The sequence below is a fragment of the Bos taurus genome, chromosome 10, assembly GCF_002263795.3.
Source record: "Bos taurus isolate L1 Dominette 01449 registration number 42190680 breed Hereford chromosome 10, ARS-UCD2.0, whole genome shotgun sequence".
In the NCBI taxonomy this organism is placed as follows: domain Eukaryota; kingdom Metazoa; phylum Chordata; class Mammalia; order Artiodactyla; family Bovidae; genus Bos; species Bos taurus.
In genome coordinates this window covers 17,841,383-17,868,538 of record NC_037337.1, presented here as the reverse complement: position 1 = coordinate 17,868,538, position 27,156 = coordinate 17,841,383, and the positions used below count along the sequence as shown (strand labels likewise).

The 27,156-nt window shown below is 37.3% G+C and overlaps 1 protein-coding gene across 5 annotated transcripts in view; it reads right to left on the bottom strand.

Moving 5' to 3' along the window:
• The window catches only part of LRRC49 (leucine rich repeat containing 49), a 157,607-nt gene that overhangs the window by 26,505 nt on the left and 103,946 nt on the right, over nt 1–27,156 (bottom strand). For all 5 annotated transcript variants that reach the window (XM_005211301.5, XM_005211300.5, NM_001100343.2 and 2 more), the window contains 1 exon segment: nt 25,275–25,435. In XM_005211301.5, the coding sequence (XP_005211358.1) occupies nt 25,275–25,435 (161 nt within the window).

Here is a 27,156-nt window from a genome sequence, read left to right as displayed (position 1 = left end):
TCCCACCCTCACCTTCTCCCACAGAGTCCAAAAGACTGTTCTTTACATCTGTGTCTCTTTTGACATCTCACATATAGGGTCATCGTTACCATCTTTCTAAATTCCATATAGATGTGTTAATATATGTATTGGTGTTTTTCTTTCTGACTTACTTCACTCTGTATAATAGGCTCCAGTTTCATCCACCTCATTAGAACTGATTCAAATGTATTCTTTTTAATAGCTGAGTAATACTCCATTGTGTATACATACAATTTTCTTATCCATTTGTCTGCTGATGAACATGTAGGTTGCTTCCATGTCCTACCTATCGTAAACCGTGCTGTGATGAACATTGGAGTACATGTGTCTCTTTCAGTTCTGGTTTCCTCAATGTGTATGCCCAGCAGTGGGACTGCTGGGTTGTATGGCAGATCTGTTTTCAGTTTTTTTAAGGAATCTCCACACTGTTCTCCATAGTGGCTGTACTAGCTTGCATTCCCACCAACAGTGTTAAGAGGGTTCCCTTTTCTCCACACCCTCTCCAGCATTTATTCTTTGTAGACTTTTGGATAGCAGCCATTCTGACTGGTGTGAGATGGTACCTCATTGTGGTTTTGATTTGCATTTCTCTGATAATGAGTGATATTGAGCATCTTTTTATGTGTTTTTTAGCCATCTGTATGTCTTCTTTGGAGAAATGTCTATTTAGTTCTTTGGCCCATTTTTTGATTGGGTCGTTTATTTTTCTGGAATTGAGCTGTAGGAGCTGCTTGTATATTTTTGAGATTAATTCTTTCGGTCAGTTGCTTCATTTGCTATTATTTCCTCCCATTCTGAAGGCTGTCTTTTCACCTTGCTTATAGTTTCCTTCATTGTGCAAAAGCTTTTAAGTTTGATTAGGTCCCATTTGTTTATTTTTGCTTTTATTTCCATTACTCTGGGAGGTGGGTCATAGAGGATCCTGCTGTGATTTATGTCAAAGAGTGTTTTGCCTATGTTTTCCTCTAGGAGTTTTATAGTTTCTGGTCTTTCGTTTAGATCTTTAATCCATTTTGAGTTTATTTTTGTGTATGGTGTTAACAGTGTTCTAGTTTCATTCTTTTACAAGTGGTTGACCAGTTTTTGCGGCACTCCTTGTTAAAGAGATTATCTTTTCTCCATTGTATATTCTTGCCTCCTTTGTCAAAGATAAGGTGTCCATAGGTGCATGGATTTATCTCTGGGCTTTCTATTTTGTTCCATTGATCTATTTTTCTGTCTTTGTGCCAGTACCATACTGTCTTGATGACTGGAGCTTTGTAGTATAGTCTGAAGTCAGGAAGGTTGATTCCTCCAGTTCCATTCTTATTTCTCAGGATTGCTTTGGCTATTTGAGGTTTTTTGTATTTCCATACAAAGTGTGAAATTATTTGTTCTAGTTCTCTGAAAAATACAGTTGGTAGCTTGATAGGGATTGCATTGAATCTACAGATTGCTCTGGATAGTATACTCATTTTCACTATATTGATTCTTCTGATCCATGAACATGGTATATTTCTCCATCTATTTGTGTCATCTTTGATTTCTTTCATCAGTGTTTTATAGTTTTCTATATATAGGTCTTTTGTTTCTTTAGGTAGCTTTATTCCCAAGTATTTTATTCTTTTCATTGCAATGGTGAATGGAATTGTTTCCTTAATTTCTCTGTTTTCTCATTATTAGTGTATAGGAATGCAAGGGATTCCTGTATGTTAATTTTATATCCTGCAACTTTACTATATTCATTGATTAGCTCTAGTAATTTTCTGGTGGAGTCTTTAGGGTTTTCTATGTAGAAGATCATGTCATCTGCAAATAGTGAGAGTTTTACTACTTCTTTTCCAATCTGGATTTCTTTTATTTCTTTTTCTTCTCTAGTTGCTGTGCCTAAAACTTCCAAAACTATGTTGAATAGTAGTGCTGAGAGTGGGTACCCTTGTCTTGTTCCTGATTTAAAGGGAAATGCTTTCAATTTTTCACCCTTGAGGATAATGTTTGCTGCAGGTTTATCATATATGGCTTTTATTATGCTGAGGTATGTTCCTTCTATGCCCGCTTTCTGGAGGGTTTTTACCATAAATGGATATTGGATTTTGTCAAAGGCTTTCTCTGCATCTATTGAGATAATCATATGGTTTTTATCTTTCAATTTGTTAATGTGGTATATCACATTGATTGATTTGCAAATATTAAAGAATCCTTGCATCCCTGGGATAAAGCCCACTTGGTCATGATGTATGATCTTTTTAATATATTGTTGGATTCTGTCTACTAGAATTTTGTTAAGGATTTTTGCATCTATGTTCATCAGTGATATTGGCCTGTAGTTTTCTTTTTTGTGGCATCTTTGTTTGGTTTTGGTATTATGGTGATGGTGGCCTCATAGAATGAGTTTGGAAGTTTACCTTCTTCTGCAATTTTCTGGAAGAGTTTGAGTAGGATAGATGTTAGCTCTTCTCTACATTTCTGGTATAATTCAGCTGTGAGGCTGTCTGGTCCTGGGCTTTTGTTTCCTGGAAGATTTCTGATTACAGTTTTGATTTCTGTGCTTGTGATGGGTCTGTTAAGATTTTCTATTTCTTCTTGGTTCAGTTTTGGAAAGTTATATGTTTCTAAGAATTTGTCCATTTCTTCCAAGTTGTCCATTTTATTGGCATATAGTTGCTGATAGTAGTCTCTTATGATCCTTTGTATTTCTGTGTTGTTGTTGTGATTTCCCCATTTTCATTTCTAATTTTGTTGATTTGATTCTTCTCCCTTTTTTCCTTGATGAGTCTGGCTAATGGTTTGTCTATTTTATTTATCTTCTCAGAGAACCAGCTTTTAGCTTTGTTGATTTTTGCTATGGTCTCCTTTGTTTCTTTTTATTTCTGCCCTAATTCTTATGATTTCTTTCCTTCTACCAACCCTGGGGTGCTTCATTTCTTCTTTTCTAGTTGCTTTAGGTGTAGAGTTAGATTATTTATTTGATTTTTCTCTTGTTTCTTGAGGTAAGCTTGTATTGCTATGAATCTTCCCCTTAGCACTGCTTTTACTGAATCTCACAGGTTTTGGGTTGTTGTGTTCTCATTTTTATTCATTTCTATGCATATTTTGTTTTCTTTTTTGATTTCTTCTGTGATTTGTTGGTTACTCAGAAGCATGTTGTTTTAGCCTCCATATGTTTGTATTTTTAATAGTTTTTTTTCCCTGTAGCTGACATCTAATCTTACTGCATTGTGATCAGAAAAGATGCTTGGAATGATTTCAATTTTTCTGAATTTACCAAGGCTAAATTTATGGCCCAGGATGTGATCTATCCTGGAGAAGGTTCCATGTGCACTTGAGAAAAAGGTGAAATTTGTTGTTTTGGGGTGAAATGTCCTACAGGTATCAATTAGGTCTAACTGGTCCATTGTATCATTTAAGGTTTGTGTTTCCTTGCTAATTTTCTGTTTAGTTGCTCTATCCATAGGTGTGAGTGGGGTATTAAAGTCTCCAACTGGGGGAGGAGCCAAGATGGCGGAGGAGTAGGACGGGGAGAACACTTTCTCCCCCACAAATTCATCAAAAGAGCATTTAAACGTCGAGTAAATTCCACAAAACAACTTCTGAATGCCGGCAGAGGACATCAGGCACCCAGAAAAGCAACCCAACTCTTCGAAAGGAGGTAGGAAAAAATATTAAAAACAAAAAAAAAGAGACAAAAGAGGGAGGGACGGAGTTCCGTCCCGGGAAGGGAATCTTAAAAAGAGAGAAGTTTCCAAACATCAGGAAACCTTCTCACTGCCGAATCTGTGCCGAGCTTTGGAAGCACAGAGGGCAACATAACAGGGGGAAAAATAAATAAACAATTTAAAACTCGCAGATTGTGAGCCCTACGGTAACTCCCCCAGCAGAGAAGCAGCGCAGACGCCTGCATCCGCCATTAGCAAACCGGGGCTGGGCAGGGAGGCGCGGCGTGGGCTGCATCACTGAGAGTAAGAATCTGGCCTGAATACCCTGAGCGCTATCTGAGCGAAATAATTTGGGCTAGCAAACCAGACTGTGGGATACCTACCACGCGAAAAGCCAGCCCTAACCTAAGACCGCCAGGCCCGCGCACGGAACAAAGGACTGAACAGAGATAGCCGGCTGCAGACCTTCCCCCTCCGGTGACAGGCAGCCAGAGCCGGAAGGGGGCAATCGCAGCCCCAGAGAGACATTATCTATAAAATTGTAAGCAGGCTTCTTTGCTAACTAAAACTTCTTGGGGGTCTGGACGGTCAACATCTGCCTGAGAAGGTGCGCCGGTTTTACATCCAGATAACCGAGTGGCGGGGAGGCGATAAGTCGCAGCATTGGCGCTCGCCTGGGAAGAGCAAATTGGCGCTCGGACCTGGGAAGAGCACAAAACGCAGGCCCAACTGAGTCTGCGCCTCTGAGGACTACCCGAGTGCCTGAACCTGAGCGGCTTGGACCTGGGAGGTGCATGCAGCCCAGGGCCAGCCTCGGATTGTTCCCGGCGGAACAACCTAGAGTCCGAGCAGTGTGGACAGGGAGGCTACACGCGCCGTGAGCAGGGGCAGACCCAGGGTGGCTGAGGCATTGCGAGCCCACGCCAGTGTTATTTGTTTGCAGCATCCCTCCCTCTCTCCCCACAGCGCAACTGAACAAGTAAGCCTAAAAAAAAAAAAAAAAGCGTCCTCCACCGTGCCCTTTGAGTCAGGGCGGAAACCAGATACTGAAGAGACTAGCAAACAGAAGAAGATATAACAGAGGGAAACGCCTTGGAAGCTACAGGCAATAGATCAAAACCCTGTGGTTACTACGGACTACATAGGAAGGGGCCTATAGATCTTGAGAAATATAAATCTGACCAAGGAACTAGCCAAAAATGAACTGAACCCACAACACCCAAAAAAAAAAAGTCCTAGATATATTTTTATTATTTTTACGATCATTCTTTTTTTTTTTAATTAAAAAAAAAAATTTTTAAGTCCTCTATCGTTCCTTTAATTTTCACTTTTATAACCTATTACTTTGCAAAAAAAAAAAAAAAGACCCTATTTTTTTTCTTCTTCAGCAAACTTCATATATATATATTTTATAATTTTTTGACCTTGTTTTTTTTGTTTGTTTGTTTTTGTTTTTTTCTTCTTTTCTTTAACATTGTATTTTTGAAATTCCAAACTCTACTCTAGATTTTTAATTTTCACTTTTTGGTATATGTTATCAATTTTGTACCTATAGTTTTTTTTTTTATATATAATTTCTGTGACTTTTTTTTTTTTTTTCTTCTTCTCTGTTTCTTTCTCTTCTTCTTTTATATAACATTGTATATCTGAAATTCCAAACTTTACTCTAGATTTTTAATTTATGCTTTTTGGTATTTGATATCAATTTTGTACCTGTATTTTCTTTATAATTTTTGTGACATTGTTCATATTTGTTTGTTTGTTTTCTCTCTTTATTTTTCTTCTTCTTTTTTTTTTTTTTAACATTATATTTTTGAAATTCCAAACTCTTCTCTAGATTTTTAATTTTTGCTTTCTGGTATTAGTTATCAATTTTGTACCTGTACTTTCTTTACAATTTTCGCGACCTTGTTTGTTTTTGTTTGTTCGTTTTTTCTCTCTTTCTTTTCCTTCTTCTTTTCTTTAACATCGTATTTTTGAAATTCCAAACTCTACTCTAGATTTTTAATTTTCGCTTTCTGGTATTAGTTATCAATTTTGTACCTGTACTTTATAATTTTCGCGACCTTGTTTGTTTTCGTTTGTTCGTTCTTTCTCTCTTTCTTTTCCTTCTTCTTTTCTTTAACATCGTATTTTTGAAATTCCAAACTCTACTCTAGATTTTTAATTTTTGCTTTTATGTATTTGTTACCAATTTTGTACCTTTAAGGACCCAATCTTCAGGACCCATTTTTCACTAGGGAGTGAGATTACTGGCTTGACTGCTCTCTCTCCCTTTGGACCCTCCTTTTTCTCCACCAGGTCGCCTGTGTCTCCTCCCTAACCCCTCTCTACTCTACCCAACTCTGTGAATTTCTGTGTGTTCCAGACGGTGGAGAACACTTAGGGAACTGATTACTGGCTGTATCTGTCTCCCTCCTTTTCATTCCCCCCTTTTATCCTTCTGGCCACCTCTGTTACTTTCCTCCTTCTTCTCTTCTCTGTATAACCCCGTGAACATCTCTGAGTGGTCCAGTTGTGGAGTGCACATAAGGAAGTGACTACTGGCTAGCCCACTCTCTCCACTATTGATTCACCTCATCTCATTTGGGTCACCTCTAACTCCCTCCTCCCTCTTCTCTTCTCCATGTAACCCTGTGAACCTCTCTGAGTGACCCCCACTGTAGAGAAACTTATCATCTTTAATGTAGATGTTTTATCAATGGTGCTGTATAGAAGGAGAAGTTTTGAAACTACTGTAAAAATAAGACCGATAATCGGAAGCAGGAGACTTAAGTCCAAACCCTGACTCCAGGGAACTCCTGACTCCAAGGAACATTCATTCACAGGAGCTCATCAAATGCCTCCATACCGACACTGAAACCAAGCACCACACAAGGGCCAATAAGTTCCAGGGCAAGACATACCAAGCAAATTCTCCAGCAACAAAGGAACACAGCCCTGAGCTTCAAGATACAGGCTGCCCAAAGTCACCCCAAAACTATAGACATCTCATAACTCATTACTGGACATTTCATTGCACTCCAGAGAGAATAAATACAGCTCCACCCACCAGAACACCGACACAAGCTTCCCTAACCAGGAAACCTTGACAAGCCACCTGTACAAACCCACACACAGCAAGGAAACACCACAATAAAGAGAACTCCACAAACTGCCAGAATACAGAAAGGACACCCCAAACTCAGCAATTTAAACAAGATGAAGAGACAGAAGAATACTCAGCAGATAAAGGAACAGGATAAATGCCCACCAAACCAAACAAAAGAGGAAGAGATAGGGAATCTACCCGATAAAGAATTCCGAATAATGATAGTGAAATTGATCCAAAATCTTGAAACTAAAATGGAATCACAGATAAATAGCCTGGAGACAAGGATTGAGAAGATGCAAGAAAGGTTTAACAAGGACCTAGAAGAAATAAAAAAGAGTCAATATATAATGAATAATGCAATAAGTGAAATTAAAAACACTCTGGAGGCAACAAATAGTAGAATAACAGAGGCAGAAGACAGGATTAGTGAATTAGAAGATAGAATGGTAGAAATAAATGAATCAGAAAGGATAAAAGAAAAACGAATTAAAAGAAATGAGGACAATCTCAGAGACCTCCAGGACAATATTAAACGCTACAACATTCGAATCATAGGGGTTCCAGAAGAAGAAGACAAAAAGAAAGACCATGAGAAAATACTTGAGGAGATAATAGTGGAAAACTTCCCTAAAATGGGGAAGGAAATAATCACCCAAGTCCAAGAAACCCAGAGAGTACCAAACAGGATAAACCCAAGGAGAAACACCCCAAGACACATATTAATCAAATTAACAAAGATCAAACACAAAGAACAAATATTAAAAGCAGCAAGGGAAAAACAACAAATAACACACAAGGGAATTCCCATAAGGATAACAGCTGATCTTTCAATAGAAACTCTTCAAGCCAGGAGGGAATGGCAAGACATACTTAAAATGATGAAAGAAAATAACCTACAGCCCAGATTATTGTACCCAGCAAGGATCTCATTCAAGTATGAAGGAGAAATCAAAAGCTTTTCAGACAAGCAAAAGCTGAGAGAATTCTGCACCACCAAACCAGCTCTCCAACAAATACTAAAGGATATTCTCTAGACAGGAAACACAAAAACGGTGTATAAACTCGAACCCAAAACAATAAAGTAAATGGCAACGGGAACATACTTATCAGTAATTACCTTAAACGTAAATGGGTTGAATGCCCCAACCAAAAGACAAAGACTGGCTGAATGGATACAAAAACAAGACCCCTACATATGTTGTCTACAAGAGACCCACCTCAAAACAGGGGACACATACAGACTGAAAGTGAAGGGCTGGAAAAAGATTTTCCATGCAAATAGGGACCAAAAGAAAGCAGGAGTAGCAATACTCATATCAGATAAAATAGACTTTAAAACAAAGGCTGTGAAAAGAGACAAAGAAGGTCACTACATAATGATCAAAGGATCAATCCAAGAAGAAGATATAACAATTATAAATATATATGCACCCAACACGGGAGCACCACAGTACGTAAGACAAATGCTAACAAGTATGAAAGGAGAAATTAACAATAACACAATAATAGTGGGAGACTTTAATACCCCACTTACACCTATGGATAGATCAACTAAACAGAAAATTAACAAGGAAACACAAACTTTAAACGATACAATAGACCAGTTAGACCTAATTGATATCTATAGGTCATTTCATCCCAAAACAATGAATTTCACCTTTTTCTCAAGCGCACATGGAACCTTCTCCAGGATAGATCACATCCTGGGCCATAAAGCTAGCCTTGGTAAATTCAAAAAAATAGAAATCATTCCAAGCATTTTTTCTGACCACAATGCAGTAAGATTAGATCTCAATTACAGGAGAAAAACTATTAAAAATTCCAACATATGGAGGCTGAACAACACGCTGCTGAATAACCAACAAATCACAGAAGAAATCAAAAAAGAAATCAAAATTTGCATAGAAACGAATGAAAATGAAAACACAACAACCCAAAACCTGTGGGACACGGTAAAAGCAGTCCTAAGGGGAAAGTTCATAGCAATACAGGCACACCTCAAGAAACAAGAAAAAAGTCAAATAAATAACCTAACTCTACACCTAAAGCAACTAGAAAAGGAAGAAATGAAGAACCCCAGGGTTAGTAGAAGGAAAGAAATCTTAAAAATTAGAGCAGAAATAAATGCAAAAGAAACAAAAGAGACCATAGCAAAAATCAACAAAACCAAAAGCTGGTTCTTTGAAAGGATAAATAAAATTGACAAACCATTAGCCAGACTCATCAAGAAACAAAGGGAGAAAAATCAAATCAACAAAATTAGAAACGAAAATGGAGAGATCACAACAGACAACACAGAAATACAAAGGATCATAAGAGAGTACTATCAACAATTATATGCCAATAAAATGGACAACGTGGAAGAAATGGACAAATTCTTAGAAAAGTACAACTTTCCAAAACTGGACCAGGAAGAAATAGAAAATCTTAACAGACCCATCACAAGCATGGAAATTGAAACTGTAATCAAAAATCTTCCAGCAAACAAAAGCCCCGGTCCAGACGGCTTCACAGCTGAATTCTACCAAAAATTTAGAGAAGAGCTAACACCTATCCTGCTCAAACTCTTCCAGAAAATTGCAGAGGAAGGTAAACTTCCAAACTCATTCTATGAGGCCACCATCACCCTAATACCAAAACCTGACAAAGATCCCACAAAAAAGAAAACTACAGGCTAATATCACTGATGAACATAGATGCAAAAATCCTTAACAAAATTCTAGCAATCAGAATCCAACAACACATTAAAAAGATCATACACCATGATCAAGTGGGCTTTATCCCAGGGATGCAAGGATTCTTCAATATCCGCAAATCAATCAATGTAATACACCACATTAACAAATTGAAAAATAAAAACCATATGATTATCTCAATAGATGCAGAGAAAGCCTTTGACAAAATTCAACATCCATTTATGATAAAAACTCTCCAGAAAGCAGGAATAGAAGGAACATACCTCAACATAATAAAAGCTATATATGACAAACCCACTGCAAACATTATCCTCAATGGTAAAAAATTGAAAGCATTTCCTCTAAAGTCAGGAACAAGACAAGGGTGCCCACTTTCACCATTACTATTCAACATAGTTTTGGAAGTTTTGGCCACAGCAATCAGAGCAGAAAAAGAAATAAAAGGAATCCAAATTGGAAAAGAAGAAGTAAAACTCTCACTATTTGCAGATGACATGATCCTCTACATAGAAAACCCTAAAGAGTCCACCAGAAAATTACTAGAAATAATCAATGACTACAGTAAAGTTGCAGGATATAAAATCAACACACAGAAATCCCTTGCATTCCTATACACTAATAATGAGAAAACAGAAAGAGAAATTAAGGAAACAATTCCATTCACCATTGCAACAGAAAGAATAAAATACTTAGGAATATATCTACCTAAAGAAACTAAAGACCTATATATAGAAAACTATAAAACACTGGTGAAAGAAATCAAAGAGGACACTAATAGATGGAGAAATATACCATGTTCATGGATTGGAAGAATCAATATAGTGAAAATGAGTATACTACCCAAAGCAATTTATAGATTCAACGCAATCCCTATCAAGCTACCAACAGTATTCTTCACAGAGCTAGAACAAATAATTTCACAATTTGTATGGAAATACAAAAAACCTCGAATAGCCAAAGCGATCTTGAGAAAGAAGAATGGAACTGGAGGAATCAACCTACCTGACTTCAGGCTCTACTACAAAGCCACAGTTATCAAGACAGTATGGTACTGGCACAAAGACAGAAATATTGATCAATGGAATAAAATAGAAAGCCCAGAGATAAATCCACGCACATATGGACACCTTATCTTCGACAAAGGAGGCAAGAATATACAATGGATTAAAGACAATCTCTTTAACAAGTGGTGCTGGGAAATCTGGTCAACCACTTGTAAAAGAATGAAACTGGACCACTTTCTAACACCATACACAAAAATAAACTCAAAATGGATTAAAGATCTAAACGTAAGACCAGAAACTATAAAACTCCTAGAGGAGAACATAGGCAAAACACTCTCCGACATACATCACAGCAGGATCCTCTATGACCCACCTCCCAGAATATTGGAAATAAAAACAAAAATAAACAAATGGGACCTAATTAACCTTAAAAGCTTCTGCACATCAAAGGAAACTATTAGCAAGGTGAAAAGACAGCCTTCAGAATGGGAGAAAATAATAGCAAATGAAGCAACCGACAAACTAATCTCAAAAATATACAAGCAACTCCTACAGCTCAACTCCAGAAAAATAAACGACCCAATCAAAAAATGGGCCAAAGAACTAAATAGACATTTCTCCAAAAAAGACATACAGATGGCTAACAAACACATGAAAAGATGCTCAACATCACTCATTATCAGAGAAATGCAAATCAAAACCACTATGAGGTACCATTTCACACCAGTCAGAATGGCTGCGATCCAAAAGTCTACAAATAATAAATGCTGGAGAGGGTGTGGAGAAAAGGGAACCCTCTTACACTGTTGGTGGGAATGCAAACTAGTACAGCCACTATGGAGAACAGTGTGGAGATTCCTTAAAAAACTGGAAATAGAACTGCCTTATGATCCAGCAACCCCACTGCTGGGCATACACACTGAGGAAACCAGAAGGGAAAGAGACACGTGTACCCCAATGTTCATCGCAGCACTGTTTATAATAACCAGGACATGGAAGCAACCTAGATGTCCATCAGCAGATGAATGGATAAGAAAGCTGTGGTACATATACACAATGGAGTATTACTCAGCCATTAAAAAGAATACATTTGAATCAGTTCTAATGAGGTGGATGAAACTGGAGCCTATTATACAGAGTGAAGTAAGCCAGAAGGAAAAACATAAATACAGTATTCTAACGCATATATATGGAATTTAGAAAGATGGTAACAATAACCCTGTGTACGAGACAGCAAAAGAGACACTGATGTATAGAACAGTCTTATGGACTCTGTGGGAGAGGGAGAGGGTGGGAAGATTTGGGAGAATGACATTGTAACATGTAAAATATCATGTAAGAAACGATTTGCCAGTCCAGGTTCGATGCACGATACTGGATGCTTGGGGCTAGTGCACTGGGACGACCCAGAGGGATGGTATGGGGAGGGAGGAGGGAGGAGGGTTCAGGATGGGGAACACATGTATACCTGTGGTGGATTCGTTTTGATGTTTGGCAGAACTGATACGATTATGTGGAGTTTAAAAATAAAATAAAATTTAATTAAAAAAAAAAAAAAATAAAGTCTCCAACTATTATTGTGTTACTGTTAATTTCCCCTTTCATACTTCTTAGCATTTGCCTTACATATTGCAATGCTCCTGTGTTGGGTGCATACATATTTATAATTGTTATATTTTCTTCTTGGATTGATCCTTTGATCACTGTTTCAGTTATTTTCTGAATGAGGCTCAAGGTCAGCCTCAAACTCTGGCCAACAGGAAATAGAGGAAGCTGTTCCTCGGGTAAAATGTGCCCTGATTTCCATAAAAAAAAATTATTCGGGAAGTTTTCTCCCCATGTTCATATGTTGGGGATTGTCCTTCCAGTTTTTCTTGTATGCCTAAAGATACGTCCACATCTTTTTAGTCAAACATGCCTACATATTATTTCTTTTGCTCTATCATTCATTTATTGGCCAAACATTTGCTAAAAGCTCACTGTATACAGGGCACTGTCTTAAGAATTCTGTCATAGGCAACCAACTCATCTGCATTGAAAAAGTCAATCAGAACAGAAATCATGGGCAAGTTTTTTGATACATCAAAACTTTCTTCACTTTTACTGACTTATGGTCCCAGAAAAATAACTGCTCAAATAATACTCTGTAATTAAATTAATAAGCAAATGGGTATAATTTCTAAAGACCTCGACTCCATTAAACAAATAGGTTAATCTGGAGAGGTATTCATTGGGGATATAAAGATAATAGTTACTTATGCTTAAGGAGCTCCCATTCTGTATGAGGGTGGAAAGCAAGATAAATAAATACATTAATCCTAATATAGTATGCTTATTATCTCACAATGAATATTTAAGCAATATGTTACGGAAATGCAGAGGAAGAATGACTAATTCTGCTAGTGTGGAGAAGTCAGGTTTCAGAAGGAGGTAGTATTGATATTTGAACTGGTCCTTGAAAGATAAACAGCAGAATTTTATCAGAAGTAGAAGGAAGAAGCATACTTTATGTAAGAAAAACAGAATGAAGAAAGGCACAGAAGCCTAATTATAACATACTCAGTTAAAAACAATTTCAATATGGATAGAACACTGAAATTAAGAAATTAAACACTAAAATATATAGGGGATTAGAAGCTGAAGATGAAGTCAAAAAAATCAGATTTTATCCCATAAGTTTGAGGAGCAGAAAAAGATTTTTAAATAAAAAAGTAACAGAACCATATTCAGTGCAAGTTTTTAAGCATCTCCAGTGTGCCATGCATGGAGCTAGGTTCTGTGGCTGGGAATAAAAAGATGAATAAGATATGTTCCCTGCCCTCAAGGACCTACTTGAGACAGATATGTTGGTCAATTTTTTGTGGATGAGGTAGTTATTAAGGAGAGATTGAATGGAGGGAGGTTAGTAGGAAGACTAGTGCAATCGTGTCAGCTAGATTATATAACAAAAAAGAAGGCATCATGCAGTGGAAAAGGCACTGGCAAGAAAATCAGATAGAGCTTAGTTCAAATCTTAGATTTGCCAGAATAAACAGATGACTTTTGGAGCAAGTGCCCGAATTTCTTTGTAGTTTCAGTTTCCTTATACGTAAAATATTGATCATAATACATATTTTTTCAGAGTTGTTACTAAGACTAGAAGTAATATTCTAAACCACATGGTGGTGGTGGTTTAGTCGCCAAGTCATGTCTGATGCTTGTGACCCCCTGGACTGTAGCCCACCAGGCTCCTTTGTCCATGGGACTTCCCAGGCCAAAATACTGGAGTGGGTTGCCATTTCCTTCTCCAGGGAACCTTCCCGACCCAGGGATCAATCCTAAACCATACTTAATGCTTACTTCAATAGATTTTAATGATAATTATTAATAAAAGAACACAGATATACCAGGTATTTGAGAGATCATAAAAGGAGGACTTAGTGACTGTGAGGATGGAATGACAGGGAGGATTCAAAAGGTTTAGAGTAGGCGATGGAGTCAACCTGGCCTAGGTTTTACCCCTGTCAAGGCTAAATTCATGCTTTAAGAAATGTGGTATTCCTCTACAGAGGATCCATGCTTTATAATTTGTTTTTCCATGAAGTGTAATACATTTCAATGTATATTTCCCAATTCAAGTACTATTTATATAACAGTAAGGCAGTCTGCCATCAAATAGGAATTCTCTTAAAGATTTTTAGAAGTTAATTCCAAGTGCATGTGTTCATTAATCCAACTCAACCTTTATATGAGAATGAATCAGAAAAATATTCTACGCCTTCCTGATTAGTAAAGGACTCTTAAGACTAGATGATTAACTTTATGCAATAAAGTAGTAAGTCCCAGAAAGCCAGGATAAATGGAGAATATACTCTTAAATGCCTAAGTGGAGAGAAAAGACAATATTTCAGAGGATTACAGGTTTTTTTTTTTTTTAATCTTTATGCATTCTATAACAAGCTAGAATAGAAAGACTTAAAATATTTCGGAAGATTCTTTTCCCAATGAATAAGTGGTGCTGATTCCTATAATAATGTATTTTATGAATTTCTATTACAACATTCATAGGTGTGGAAATTCATTTTATGCATTATTTTTTATTATAGTAGTGTTGGCTAAAATACCACACTGTTCATAGACAGGAAATGACCGAAAATAAACCAGCCTCACTGTATGCATCCAATGTAAGCAAAGAAAACATTACACCACGTACTTTCCCATTTCTGGCAGGGGGAAGAAACCTGTAATATGTCATTTTACTATAGAGCTGTCCCAAGTACAGTGAACAGTGAAATCATTAATGGGATATACCAAAGTTTTACAGAATTTCTTCCCTTTATGTGACTATAATTTTTTCATGGACACTTATTTCCAGTCGTTTAGTTACACACCTATAAGCCAAAGGTCACAGACATTATAACACAAGAATTAGCCACTTTTTTGGCATTATGAAATACTAAAGACCATAAATGGGATTATTAAAAATGGAAAATTTTATGAAGCATTAAAAAGCAAATTGGAACCCTAAAGAAGAGACTCTGTGGCCCTCTGACTTTCTACCTTCAGATAGAGCCAGGCTTGTATCATTCCTAAAAGATGAAATTTAATTATATTTTTAAAGACTTACAGAGAATGTAGTAATAAAACTTCTAATCGTTAAAAACGTTTCACTTTGTGCTTTCAGATAAAATAGTTGACAGAATTAGCATATGTTTGAAACTCTCCCTCCAAGACCCCATTAAGGTAATTAAAAGTTTATAAACCCACAATAACAACAAGTAAAGAGGACAGGGGGAGACAGTCTTTAGCAAGAAGTTTCAGTAAATTTCTGGAAGCTGGGTGAAGAATTTTGAGTGAGGAAGGACGAAGGAAACCATAGCTCTGGATATGAAGTGGGGACAAGAACAAAAATGTCAGCCAAGATGCCCAAACTTTAGAAAGGAGTAAACAGAGATATGATGGAAGATGGGAGTGAGAAGTGAGACTAACACAGGGAGGGGCCTTAATTGAAGGTCTGCAAGGACCCTGCTACTTCCTTCTTCCACTGCCAAAAAACAGGCAGAGGGACACTGCACTTGATTCGGAAAAGCAAAGAATACTCAGCAAATAACACTGGGCCAACTGGCTATTCCTAAAGGGAGAAACAAAGAAATTCAACCCAACCTCAAACTTACAAATCAATTTCAGATGTAATAAAGACTAAAATATGATAGGCCACATTTTAACCTTTAGGAAGACAAAATGGGAGAATATTTTTATAATCTCAGTGTAGTAAAAAAAAAAAGTTTTTACCCTTAAACACAATTTAAATGGGTAAACCATAGAAGAAAAGACAAACATTTTGGTATCTTCAAAATACAAATGGTATTTACAGTCAAACAAATATATGATGTTGCATAGGGGGAAAGCAGAGAGAGAAAAGAAAGCTCAGGACTAAAATCAGAGGAATTCTACCATCTAGAAGTTGAAAGGACAGAAGTACTTGAGGATATGAAAAAGACACATAATCCAAGTAAAAAGTAAATACTACTAGTAATATGATGTAAAACAATAAACTGTAAACAATGATCCAAAAGGAAATAGTGAGATTAAATTAGGTCAGGGAGATAGCAGGCTTCAAAAAGAGTGGAGTCTATTTAACAGATAAATAAGAAGTTCAAAGAAACTGAAATGTGGCAAAGGAAGCACAAGTCTCTTTGTTAAACAAACAAAAACAGGCCATCAGAAACCCCAGATGAAAACAAACTATGTAGGAAAGGCATGGCTCAAATATGAAGCAAACTAAACTGCGGCATGGTTTTGAACAAACTTTGAAGCGTAACCTTTCAGTCTGATACTAGGACTAGTTTTCTTGAATGGTTTAGGAAGCAGAAAATAAGATATAAGTATACAACTTGACTCTCAAGTAAAAAATAGTTACATGATAATTACATAATCACAGAAATTTAAACACTGTATCAGTTTTCAATCTTTGAAAGTGCAAGTCGCTCAGTTGTGTCCAACACTTTGCAATCCCATGGACTGTGGCCCGCCAGGCTCCTCTGTCCATGGGATTCTCCAGGCAAGAATACCGGTGTGGGTAGCCATTCCCTTCTCCAGGGGATCTTCCGAACCCAGCGATCAAACCCAGGTCTCCCTCATTGAAGGTGGATTCTCTACCATCTGAGCCACCAGGGGAGCCCAAGAATACAGGAGTGGGTGGCCTATCCCTTCTCCAGGGGATCTTCCCCACCCAGGAATCAAACTGGGGTCTCCTGCATTGCAGGCGGATTCTTTACCAGTTGAGCTAATCTATAGAAGCTACCAACTAACAAATGTAATGGTTACAGAACAAATATAAATGATACTGATCTTGAAATATAAAAGTATAGTCCATAGACTACAACAAAATTAGAGTACCAAAGGAGAGGAAAAGGCAGGATAGAGAAGTTTGAAACTCCATCTCTCCATAAAGGCAACAAATATAATAGCAAAAACTATCACAATCAACTTTTTCAGAATTCTGGAATCTAAGAAATATTACAACAATCAGGGGAATGTTTAATGAAGAAAAACATTGCTGATTTTTACAGAATTTAAGACAATTCTGTGGCATTTAAGGTTACCCTGTTCCTATCCCCTACTTCCCAGCTCAGTGGCAGCCTTGAACATGACAGCTCACATTCCTTGTGTGGGTTGCTGGTACCAGAGGAAGCAATACATATCTTATTATAAAAAAAAAAAAAATTGTGGTTATACATTTTGACATGTCTAGTAGCTCGCCAAAGGATCAGCTCAAGGACTTGCTTTTGTTTCCCTGCCTCTGAGCTGCCCCGTAGCTGAAGTGGCTTCCTGGGTGGCAGTTTTCAAAAGTATTTAAAGGCAAAAATGTATTTAGCTGCTGCCACACAGGGCAAACAATAGAGAGACCAAAAAGACTAAGAAACAAGAGGCTGGGGAAGAAGATATTTAGGGGAAGAAGGACTTTGGGAAGCTCCTGTGTATTCCAGGGAAGCTACAGGGTGACACTTATGTCCACATTTATGCTCAGAAAAGTCTTTTCAGGTCTTTTCTGAACATCAACTCCAACTGTGGAAAGACAAAGATAAACAGAGATTCTTAAAAGCAACAAGAGAGAAATGACTAGTCCTGTATTAATAAAAAGAATCTTCAATAAGATTAATAGCCAACTTCTCATCAGAAACCATGGAAGACAGAGGCAGTGGGATGGCATATTGAAAGGAAAAAAAAAAAACTGTTAACCAAGAATTCTGTATCCAACAAAATTGTACTTCAAATCTAAGGGAGAAATTAAGACATTTCTAGATAAACAAAAATTGTGAGAGTTCATTGCTAGTACACCTGCTCTATAAAAAAAAATGCTAAAGTGGTCCTTTAGATTGAAATGAGAGGAACCTGGACCATAAGTCAGTCACATGAAGAAACAAAGAATACTAGAACAGATAATTATATGATAAATATAGAATCCAGTGTCCCTGTATTTTTAGTTGGTAACTCCTCTTTATTCTTGCATGATTTAATAGACAAATGCATAAAATAGTACCTATAAATCTATGTTAATGTCCACACAATGTATAAAGACAAAATTTGGAGCTATATGAGAGCAAAGTGTTTACAAATTAATACAACTAAATTTGTATTAATGCAAACTAAACTGTTAAATATTAAGATATCAGTTATATTCCTTAGTGAAAGTGTTAGTCACTCAATTGTGTCCGACTCTTTTGCAACCCCATGAACTGTAGCCCGCCAGGCTCCTCTGTCCATGACATTCTCCAGGCAAGAAAACTGGAGGGGGAGCCATTCCCTTATCCAGGGGATCTTCTTGACCCAGGGATCAATCTCATATACATTCAAAGATTTGGTAGAAATGGAGTCAGCAAGATACACTTAAAAGGGTGAAAGTAAAAGCTGCTCAGTTGTGTTTGACTTTTTGTGACCCCATGGACTATACAGTCCATGGAATTCTCCAGGCCAGAATACTGGAGTAGGGAGCTGTTCCCTTCTCCAGGAGATCTTCCCAACCCAGGGATTGAACCCAGGTCTCCAGCATTGCAGGTGGACTCTTGATCAGCTGAGCCACCAGGGAAACCCACCTGAAGAGTAGTCAGCCATAAAAGCCAACAAAATAATGCCACTGCAGCAACAGGGATGGACCCAGAGATTGTCATATTAAGTGAAGTCAGACAAAGACAAATATCATTTGATATTGCTTATACGTAGAACCTTTTAAAAATGGTACAAATTAACTTATTTACAACACAGAAATAGAGTCACAGGTGTAGAAAACAAACATAATTACCAGGGGGAAAGGAGAGAGGGAGGGAATGAGGGATATATACACTCACCACTATATATATATATATACAGAGAGGTACCTAATAAGGACCTACCATATAGCACACTCTACTCAATATTCTGTAGTAGTCTATATGGGAAAAAAATCCAAAAAAGATTGGATATATGTATATGTATAACTGATTCACTTTGATGTACACCTAAAACTAATACAACACGGTAAATCAACTATACTCCAATTAAAAATTTTAAAAATAAATAATTAAAAACAAAAATTAAATAAAAAAGAGTAGCCACATAGGTAAAAGGAAAATCAAGTGAATGTGCTTTCAAGAATATTAATGTAAAGATCCTATCAACAATGAGTATCAACTATGTCAATGGGAGTGGCATGTTCAAGCAAAATAAGAACTTGAAGTTCAAAAAGTCAATCTGGATTCTCTGTTTAAGAGCCCTTCATGTAGGCATATACAAGGTAAAATAAGCTCTTTAAGAAATATTCCTACCTTTCCAATGTAACAGATTTTACAGGAATCACAACCACAAGCCAAACTGAAAAAAAAAATCTACAACTACTGGAAGTTGTGATTTTGCATTAGTCTCTACTAATAATTTCTTGTCTATCTCTAAAGTGTTACTTTTCTGACTTCATAGATAAATGTCATCTATGTCTCCTTGAATTAAAAGTTTTTAGATCATCAAAAAGGGTTGGACCATGATAATGTAATCGTGTCTTCATGGCACTTTGAACTTAACAACTGTAGAAATTTTTGCCAGAAACTGTGGATCTCTTTCCTAATAATTCATTACTGCTCTCCACATCCTCTGCATTGAACCCACACATCAATTTTCCCATCTCTTCCAAATTCTTCATTTGTGCTCTTTCCTTAAAAAGCCTCTAGCTTTGTGGAACTCCTAATAAAAGTTCTGAAATTCTTGGAAGCAATTTTAAGTCATAGTAATTTTCACTAGCAGATACTTCTTTCTCTTGGAACCAACTGTTTTTTACAGGGTCACAAAATTTTTGGAAAAAAGTTGTTTTAAAAGTTTAGAGTATCAGGAAAGTCACATTAATAGTCTGGAGTCCACCTATCAGTCTGCCTAATAGTCAGAGTCCAGCAATCAGAGATAGTTTTGCCAGGTAAAAGAATCACTTAATGAACAATGACACTCCCGTAATCACTGCTGCTGCCAACACTAGTAAAATGTGAACAGTGAACATCTCTGTGATACGGGCATAGGATGCATGGCTGAGATTGGAAGGAGATAACGATGGTCACCATTGAATACTCTGGCCCTTGGTTCCACACCTAGTTCTATCAGCAATAACTTCCATGTCCACACAATAATAACTTCAACTCATCTCCTCTCCTCTTCTCCTCTCCTTATTCTTTTCTACTCTTCTCCAACAACGCATTCCCAGGGCCGCAGTGGCCTCCAAAGTGTTTTTTATGTTATTACTAACATATATCCATCTCTAAAATCTTCAACTTCAAAAACTTAATTTGACCATAAATTCCCACTAGTTCAGCTCACTACTAACCCTATTACTTTATGTAATTCTCATCATTAATCTCATAAAGACTTCTAGTCCCAGAAATACTACATTTTCTTCCAATTCATTGGCAACCTTCTACTTTTCAACTATTTAAAAGTAGCCTAGACCATATGATCTATCATTTCTTTCAACATTATACTTGAATTTTTAAATTCCTTATCTTTGATCCTTTATTTCCTTATTCTTTCTAAGATATTTAGCTTTTCTACCGATATACCTATAACAAACCTTCACTGTATTAAAAAGCAGAGACATCACTTTGCTGACAAAGGTCCATAACGTCAAAACTATGATTTTTCCACTAGTCATGTTTGGATGTGAGAGCTGGACCATAAAAAAGCTGAGAGCTGAAGACTTGATGATTTCGAATTGTGGTGCTGGAGGAGACTCTTGAGAGTCCTTGTACAGTAAGGAGATCAAACCAGTCAATCCTAAAGGAAATCAAACCTGAATATTCACTGTAAGGACTGATGCTGAAGCTGAAGCTCCAATACTCTGGCCATGTGATGCGAAGATCCAATTCATTGGAAAAGACCCTGAGGCTGGGAAAGATTGAGGGCAGGAGAAGAAGGGGGTGACAGAGGATGATATGGTTGGATGGCATCACCGACTCGATGGACATAAGTTTGAGCAAACTCCAGGAGACAGTGAAGCACAGGGAAGCCTGGCTTGCTGCAATCCATGGGGTTGCAAAGACAAGACTTAGCGACTGAACAACAACAACAACTGATATATCTTGTCATTCTGTACTCCTGGAATACTCGCTCAACAATTCAGACCAGCTGCTATAATTTCATGGTCTGTAACTTCCTTTCAGTCAGTTCAGTTCAGCCACTCAGTCATGTCCGACTGTTTGCGACCCCATGAATTGCAGCACACCAGGCCTCCCTGTCCATCACCAACTCCCGGAGTTCACTCAAGACTCACGTCCATTGAGTCAGTGATACCATTCAGCCATCTCATCCTCTGTCGTCCCCTTCTCCTCCTGCCCCCAATCCCTCCCAGCATCAGAGTCTTTTCCAATGAGTCAACTCACAGCATGAGGTGGCCAAAGTACTGGAGTTTCAGCTTTAGCATCATTCCTTCCAAAGAAATCCCAGGGCTGATCTCCTTCAGAATGGACTGGTTGGATCTCCTTGCAGTCCAAGGGACTCTCAAGAGTCTTCTCCAACACCACAGTGCAAAAGCATCAATTCTTCGGCACTCAGCTTTCTTCACAGTCCAATTCTCACATCCATACATGACCACTGGAAAAAACCATAGCCTTGACTAGACGGATCTTTGTTGGCAAAGTAATGTCTCTGCTTTTGAATATGCTATGTAGGTTGGTCATAACTTTCCTTCCAAGGAGTAAGCGTCTTTTAATTTCATGGCTGCAGTCACCATCTGCAGTGATTTTGGAGCCCAGAAAAATAAAGTCTGACACTGTTTCCACTGTTTCCCCATCTATTTCCCATGAAGTGATGGGACCGGATGCCATGATCTTCGTTTTCTGGATGTTTGTAAAACCAACTTTTTCACTGTCCACTTTCACCTTCATCAAGAGGCTTTTGAGTTCCTCTTCACTTTCTGCCATAAGGATGGTGTTATCTGCATATCTGAGGTTATTGATATTTCTCCCAGAAATCTTGATTCCAGCCTGTGCCTCTTCCAGTCCAGAGTTTCTCATGATGTACTCTGCATATATGTTAAATAAGCAGGGTGACAATATACAGCCCTGACATACTCCTTTTCCTATTTGGAACCAGTCTGTTGTTCCATGTCCAGTTCTAACTGTTGCTTCCTGACCTGCATACAGATTTCTCAAGAGGCAGGTCAGGTGGTCTGGTATTCCCATCTCTTTCAGAATCTTCCACAGTTTATTGTGATCCACACAGTCAAAGGCTTTGGCATAGTCAATAAAGCAGAAATAGATGTTTTTCTGGAACTCTCTTGCTTTTTCCATGATCCAGCAGATGTTGGCAATTTGATCTCTGGTTCCTCTGCCTTTTCTAAAACCAGCTTGAACATCTGGAAGTTCACGGTTCATGTATTGCTGAAGCCTGGCTTGGAGAATTTTGAGCATTACTTTACTAGCATTGAGATGAGTGCAATTGTGCGGTAGTTTGAGCATTCTTTGGCATTGCCTTTCTTTGGGATTGGAATGAAAACTGACCTTTTCCAGTCCTGTGGCCACTGCTGAGTTTTCCAAATTTGCTGGTACATTGAGTGCAGCACTTTCACAGCATCATCTTTCAGGATTTGAAATAGCTCAACTGGAATTCCATCACCTCCACTAGCTTTGTTCATAGTGATGCTTCCTAAGGCCCACTTAACTTCACATTCCAGGATGTCTGGCTCTAGGTGCATGATCACACCATCGTGATTATCTGGGTAGTGAAGATCTTTTTTGTACAGTTCTTCTGTATTCTTGTCATCTCTTCTTAATATCTTCTACTTCTGTTAGGTCCATACCATTTCTGTCCTTTATCGAGCCCATCTTTGCATGAAAGAACTAACTTCCTTTAGTTCCTCAGAATTTTCCTTCAACATCTCAACACTTCCCTAGTTAGCTCCCTAGTATACTTGAAAAATGTAGAGATATACCATGATTTTTAAAGTGATGATTTATTATCTTACAAATGTTAATCCTACTGATATCAACAACTTAAATACCATTTGAAGAAGGTTCTTAACTTTTCATTTAAATGATTTTAAAGCTCATATGTAAGAACAAGTGTGTGAGAATTGAAACTTTGAAAATAGTGAAAGCATATTTCCCTTACTAGATATTAAAACTATAAAATGACAATAATCAAAATAGTCTGGTATTGGCATTAAAACAGATAAGTAGGTTAGTGAAATGGAATAGAAAGTTCAGAAATATATCCAGTATTTATGGGAACTTAATATAAGATGAAATGACATTCTCATTACAAAAGAGAATAATTTAATTGAGGAATGCTATTAGAAAACTGACTAGTCAATTGGAATGGAATCAAGTTAGGCTCTCACCTAACACCATATATAAAAATAAAATTGATGTATTAAAGGAGGAATTTTAAAACCTTATTAAAATCTTAGAATAAAATTTATAAGGTCATTTGGATAAACTTGGAACTAGGAATCCTTCTTAAGGAAGATAGAAAAAATATTTTTAAAGAAAAGATAAATCAGAAATAGAACTAATGGGTAGTATTTCATAAATCTAAAGCCCAATGACATAAAGTTTTAATTTTATAAAGTATAGTTATATACAAGTAGAATTATTTTGACATTTAAATAATATTAAATAAAGTTTCAGGACAATATAAGTGATATATCCATTATATAAGTTATCACTTAATTAAAATGTTAATTCTTGTTTCCTTATTTTTCTAGCTGAAAGATCTGAGAAACTCTACATGTGGATACCCAAGTGAGGTGAAGGAGGTATGCTGGTCAATATAAATTAATCTTATAACTAAAACTGCTAAAGTATGTCTGTCTTTAAAATATATGTCAAACTCTAACTACAGTAAACTTCCAAAATATTATTCTAATTCCTCTTAAATGACTTGTTGATTACACTCTTCATATATGGAAAGCTGAAAGAATACTGGCTGAAAAGCTGAAATAAAAGCTATATTATATTTAGTTTGAAATGTGTTTCAGAATTTGGTCAGGTCATTAGATAACTGTGCATCAAATGAAACAAAACTGAAGTGCATTCTATCTTTGAGTTTTAGCTTTTCTTTTTAAATTGTATATATATACACACACATTTTTAAATGACACACAAACTATGAAGTTATATATGCTTTATATTCCTCTCATTGACTTGATTCTAGTATGCCTTTATGAGAAGAAGGGAAATATGTTAAGCCTAGATAGTGTCCTCAGATTTGTTCATAAACCAAGGGATATGTGTTATATGATCTGTATGTCATAGAAGGAAAAGGTTGTGAGCCACTGGAAAAGACAGATACTATAGATTGCAACTGGAGTAACTGTTTATGTTTTATGCCAAATTGCTTAACACTGATAGTTAAGTAGTAAGGATTTGTGCTAGCTAATGGGGAAACAACAAAGGTTAACACAATCAGGATTTTACATTCTAGTGGGGAAGACAGATACAAAACAACTATTCATGTTGTTGTTCAGTCGCTAAGTTGTGTCCGACTGTGCGACCCCATGGACTATATAGCACGACAGGCCCCTGTGTCCTTCACTGTCTCCTGGAGTTTGTTCAAACTCATGTCCGTTGAGTTGGTGATGCCATCCAACCATCTCATCCTCTGCTGCCCTCTTCTCCTTTTTTCTAACTACCCAGTGGTTATTAATGCTCATAAGTGCTAACAAGGGGAAGTGCAGAGTACTGGGAGAAAAAAAGGTATCTGATCTAGCCCACTCTCTGGGAAGTCATTAGGAAAGACTTTTCAGGGGAAGTGAGGGTTGAAGTCAAGACCTCCAGGCTGAACTGCAGTTAGCCAGGGCAGGGTGAAGGAAGCAGGGCAGGGGAGAATAGACCTGTTTGTAGAAGAAGGGTTCTAAGGTAGGAAGTTTTTGGGAATTGGGAATCACTGAGGCTGTAGCACAAGAACAGAATGGCTGATACTATGGGACAAGATAGGTAAGGTGGGTAGATGGCCTTACAGGCTATATTAAGTAATCTAGATTTATTCCTAAGAAAAATAAAAAACTACTAAAGGGTTCTGGCAACCCACTCCAGTACTCTTGCCTGGAGAATCCCATGGAGGGAGGAGGCTGGTAGGCTACAGTCCATGGGGTCGCAGAGTTGGACAAGATTGAGCGACTTCACTTTCACTTTCACTTTCAAAGCGTTCTTAAATTAGGGGCAAGCCTATATTTTCAATAGTTTCACCTTAACTTTTAAAACCTATTGCTAATTTCAGTAGGTTTTCTTAAGAAAACTATTTTAAAATAATTATATGTAAAATATTTCCCCATTTCTGCTCCAAATTCATTTCTCCAAAGATACTAATATCCCAAAAGAACACCACTGCATACCCTGCTTCCTCTGGAAATGTAGAGACGGTGCTTCCATCGTTCTGACAGTGGTCCTGAGAGTCAGAATCTCTTCTGTCTTGATTTATAGCAATACTGGTTATTCGATGCTGTTGCAAGTCCCACTTTCGAGCTACATTGTTAATTGTTAACCTTTTCTTCTCCTATGAAAAAGTTCATTGTGACAAGAATTACATAATGCCATTTCTGTAGCAGGAGAATCCAAGGAGCATATTGTTTGTACTACTTATCACATCTTTAAAAGGAGTCAATCACTTAAAGCAGCTACCAAATATGTATTCTAAAACATGGTATAAGCAGCCTTTATTCAACCTATGCATTCAAACATCTCAAAAATGCTCTATTATTCTTAAAAAAAGTATATACAAATAACAATTACTCCTACTGGACATAAAAAAATTTCACTATTTACAGGTTTAACTTGACGGAAATTGATATACTCAAATGTTACATTTGCATGTGTGCTAAGTTGCTTTAGTCATGTCCTACTCCTTGCAACCCATGAATTGTAGCCTTCCAGGCTCCTCTGTCTGTGGGATTGTCCAAGAAAGAATACTGGAGTGGGTTTCCACTTCCTCCTCCAGGGGACTCAAGTGTTATGTGAAGTTTAAATTATGTCTTTGTGCTTAAAGATAGTAAGAAAACCTGACAATATTTTAATCTTTTTAACCAATAATTATGGCAAATATGGTGGAGTGATCTCGGAGAGGGAGAAAAGAGAGATTGATCAGTGTTTTAAGCTTCACAGTATAAATTACAATGTCTGAAAATTAACAAACATATATAGACTATTAAAAGAAATTGTACTAGGTTGAAACATTTCTAGATAACTAGTAGCATCTTAGATTATCCATTATCAAACCTCATAACTCAGATGGTAAAGAATCTGCCCGCAATGCAGGAGGCCCGGGTTCAATCCCTGGGTAGGGAGGATCCCCTGGAGGAGGAAATGGTAACCCATTCCAGTATTCTTGCCTGGAGAATCCCATGGACTGAGGATCCTGGTAGGTTACAGTCCATATGGCCACAAAGAGTCAGATATGACTGAGCAACTAACACAACTTCTAAATGGTATGTTGATTAAATCAGAGTGCTGAAAATAGACACCTCCCTTTTTATCTTTACTCAGAGAACAATCATCTAGTGAAAAATCATCGGTGTGATACTGCCCCTCTTCATCTGCTCCCTTTGGAACCAGGGAAGGCTGTCGGGAAGATTCTCTGCCCGTTCCCTCAGCGCATCCACACATGCAGAACACTTATGTTTAGCTCCACTTCTCTGCCTTCCAAAATTTTAGATGTAGAAATGGCACTGTTTAGGAATTAAAACTGGTGACAAAGCTTAATTACAACTAAACATTTTTAAAGTTCTATTTCTGCATTTAAAAATGTCTTTAACATGGGTTCTTTTTTCTATTGCTTGGTATTTGAAATGTGTTTATATAATTAAATGGGTTCCACTTAGTATGTGTATACTTCTAAGACTTCTTGACATTTTATGTATGTCCTTATCTAAAGCAAGAAGGCATTTGACATTCTACTATAAATTTCCCCCCCAAATCTATGATAAGAAGGCATCTTATCTTAAAGGATTCTATTTCAATTATTTGCAGATGACTGGGACAACCCAATTCTTAATCTACACAATACCATTATTTTCACTCAGTGCCAAGGCTATTTTGAAAGAGGCAGGGGCAGTGAGTTAATGGCAGATGGCTATCATGCTGACGCCATGCATGTGGCTTTCTGGCTGACTTGGAGTTGGCAAAAATAAATATTCTTAATGAGGTAGATGTAGCAGTGCTTAGAAAAAAGGCACAAAAGTATACACCACTCAGTATGTTAAATTTATAACAAGATACTCT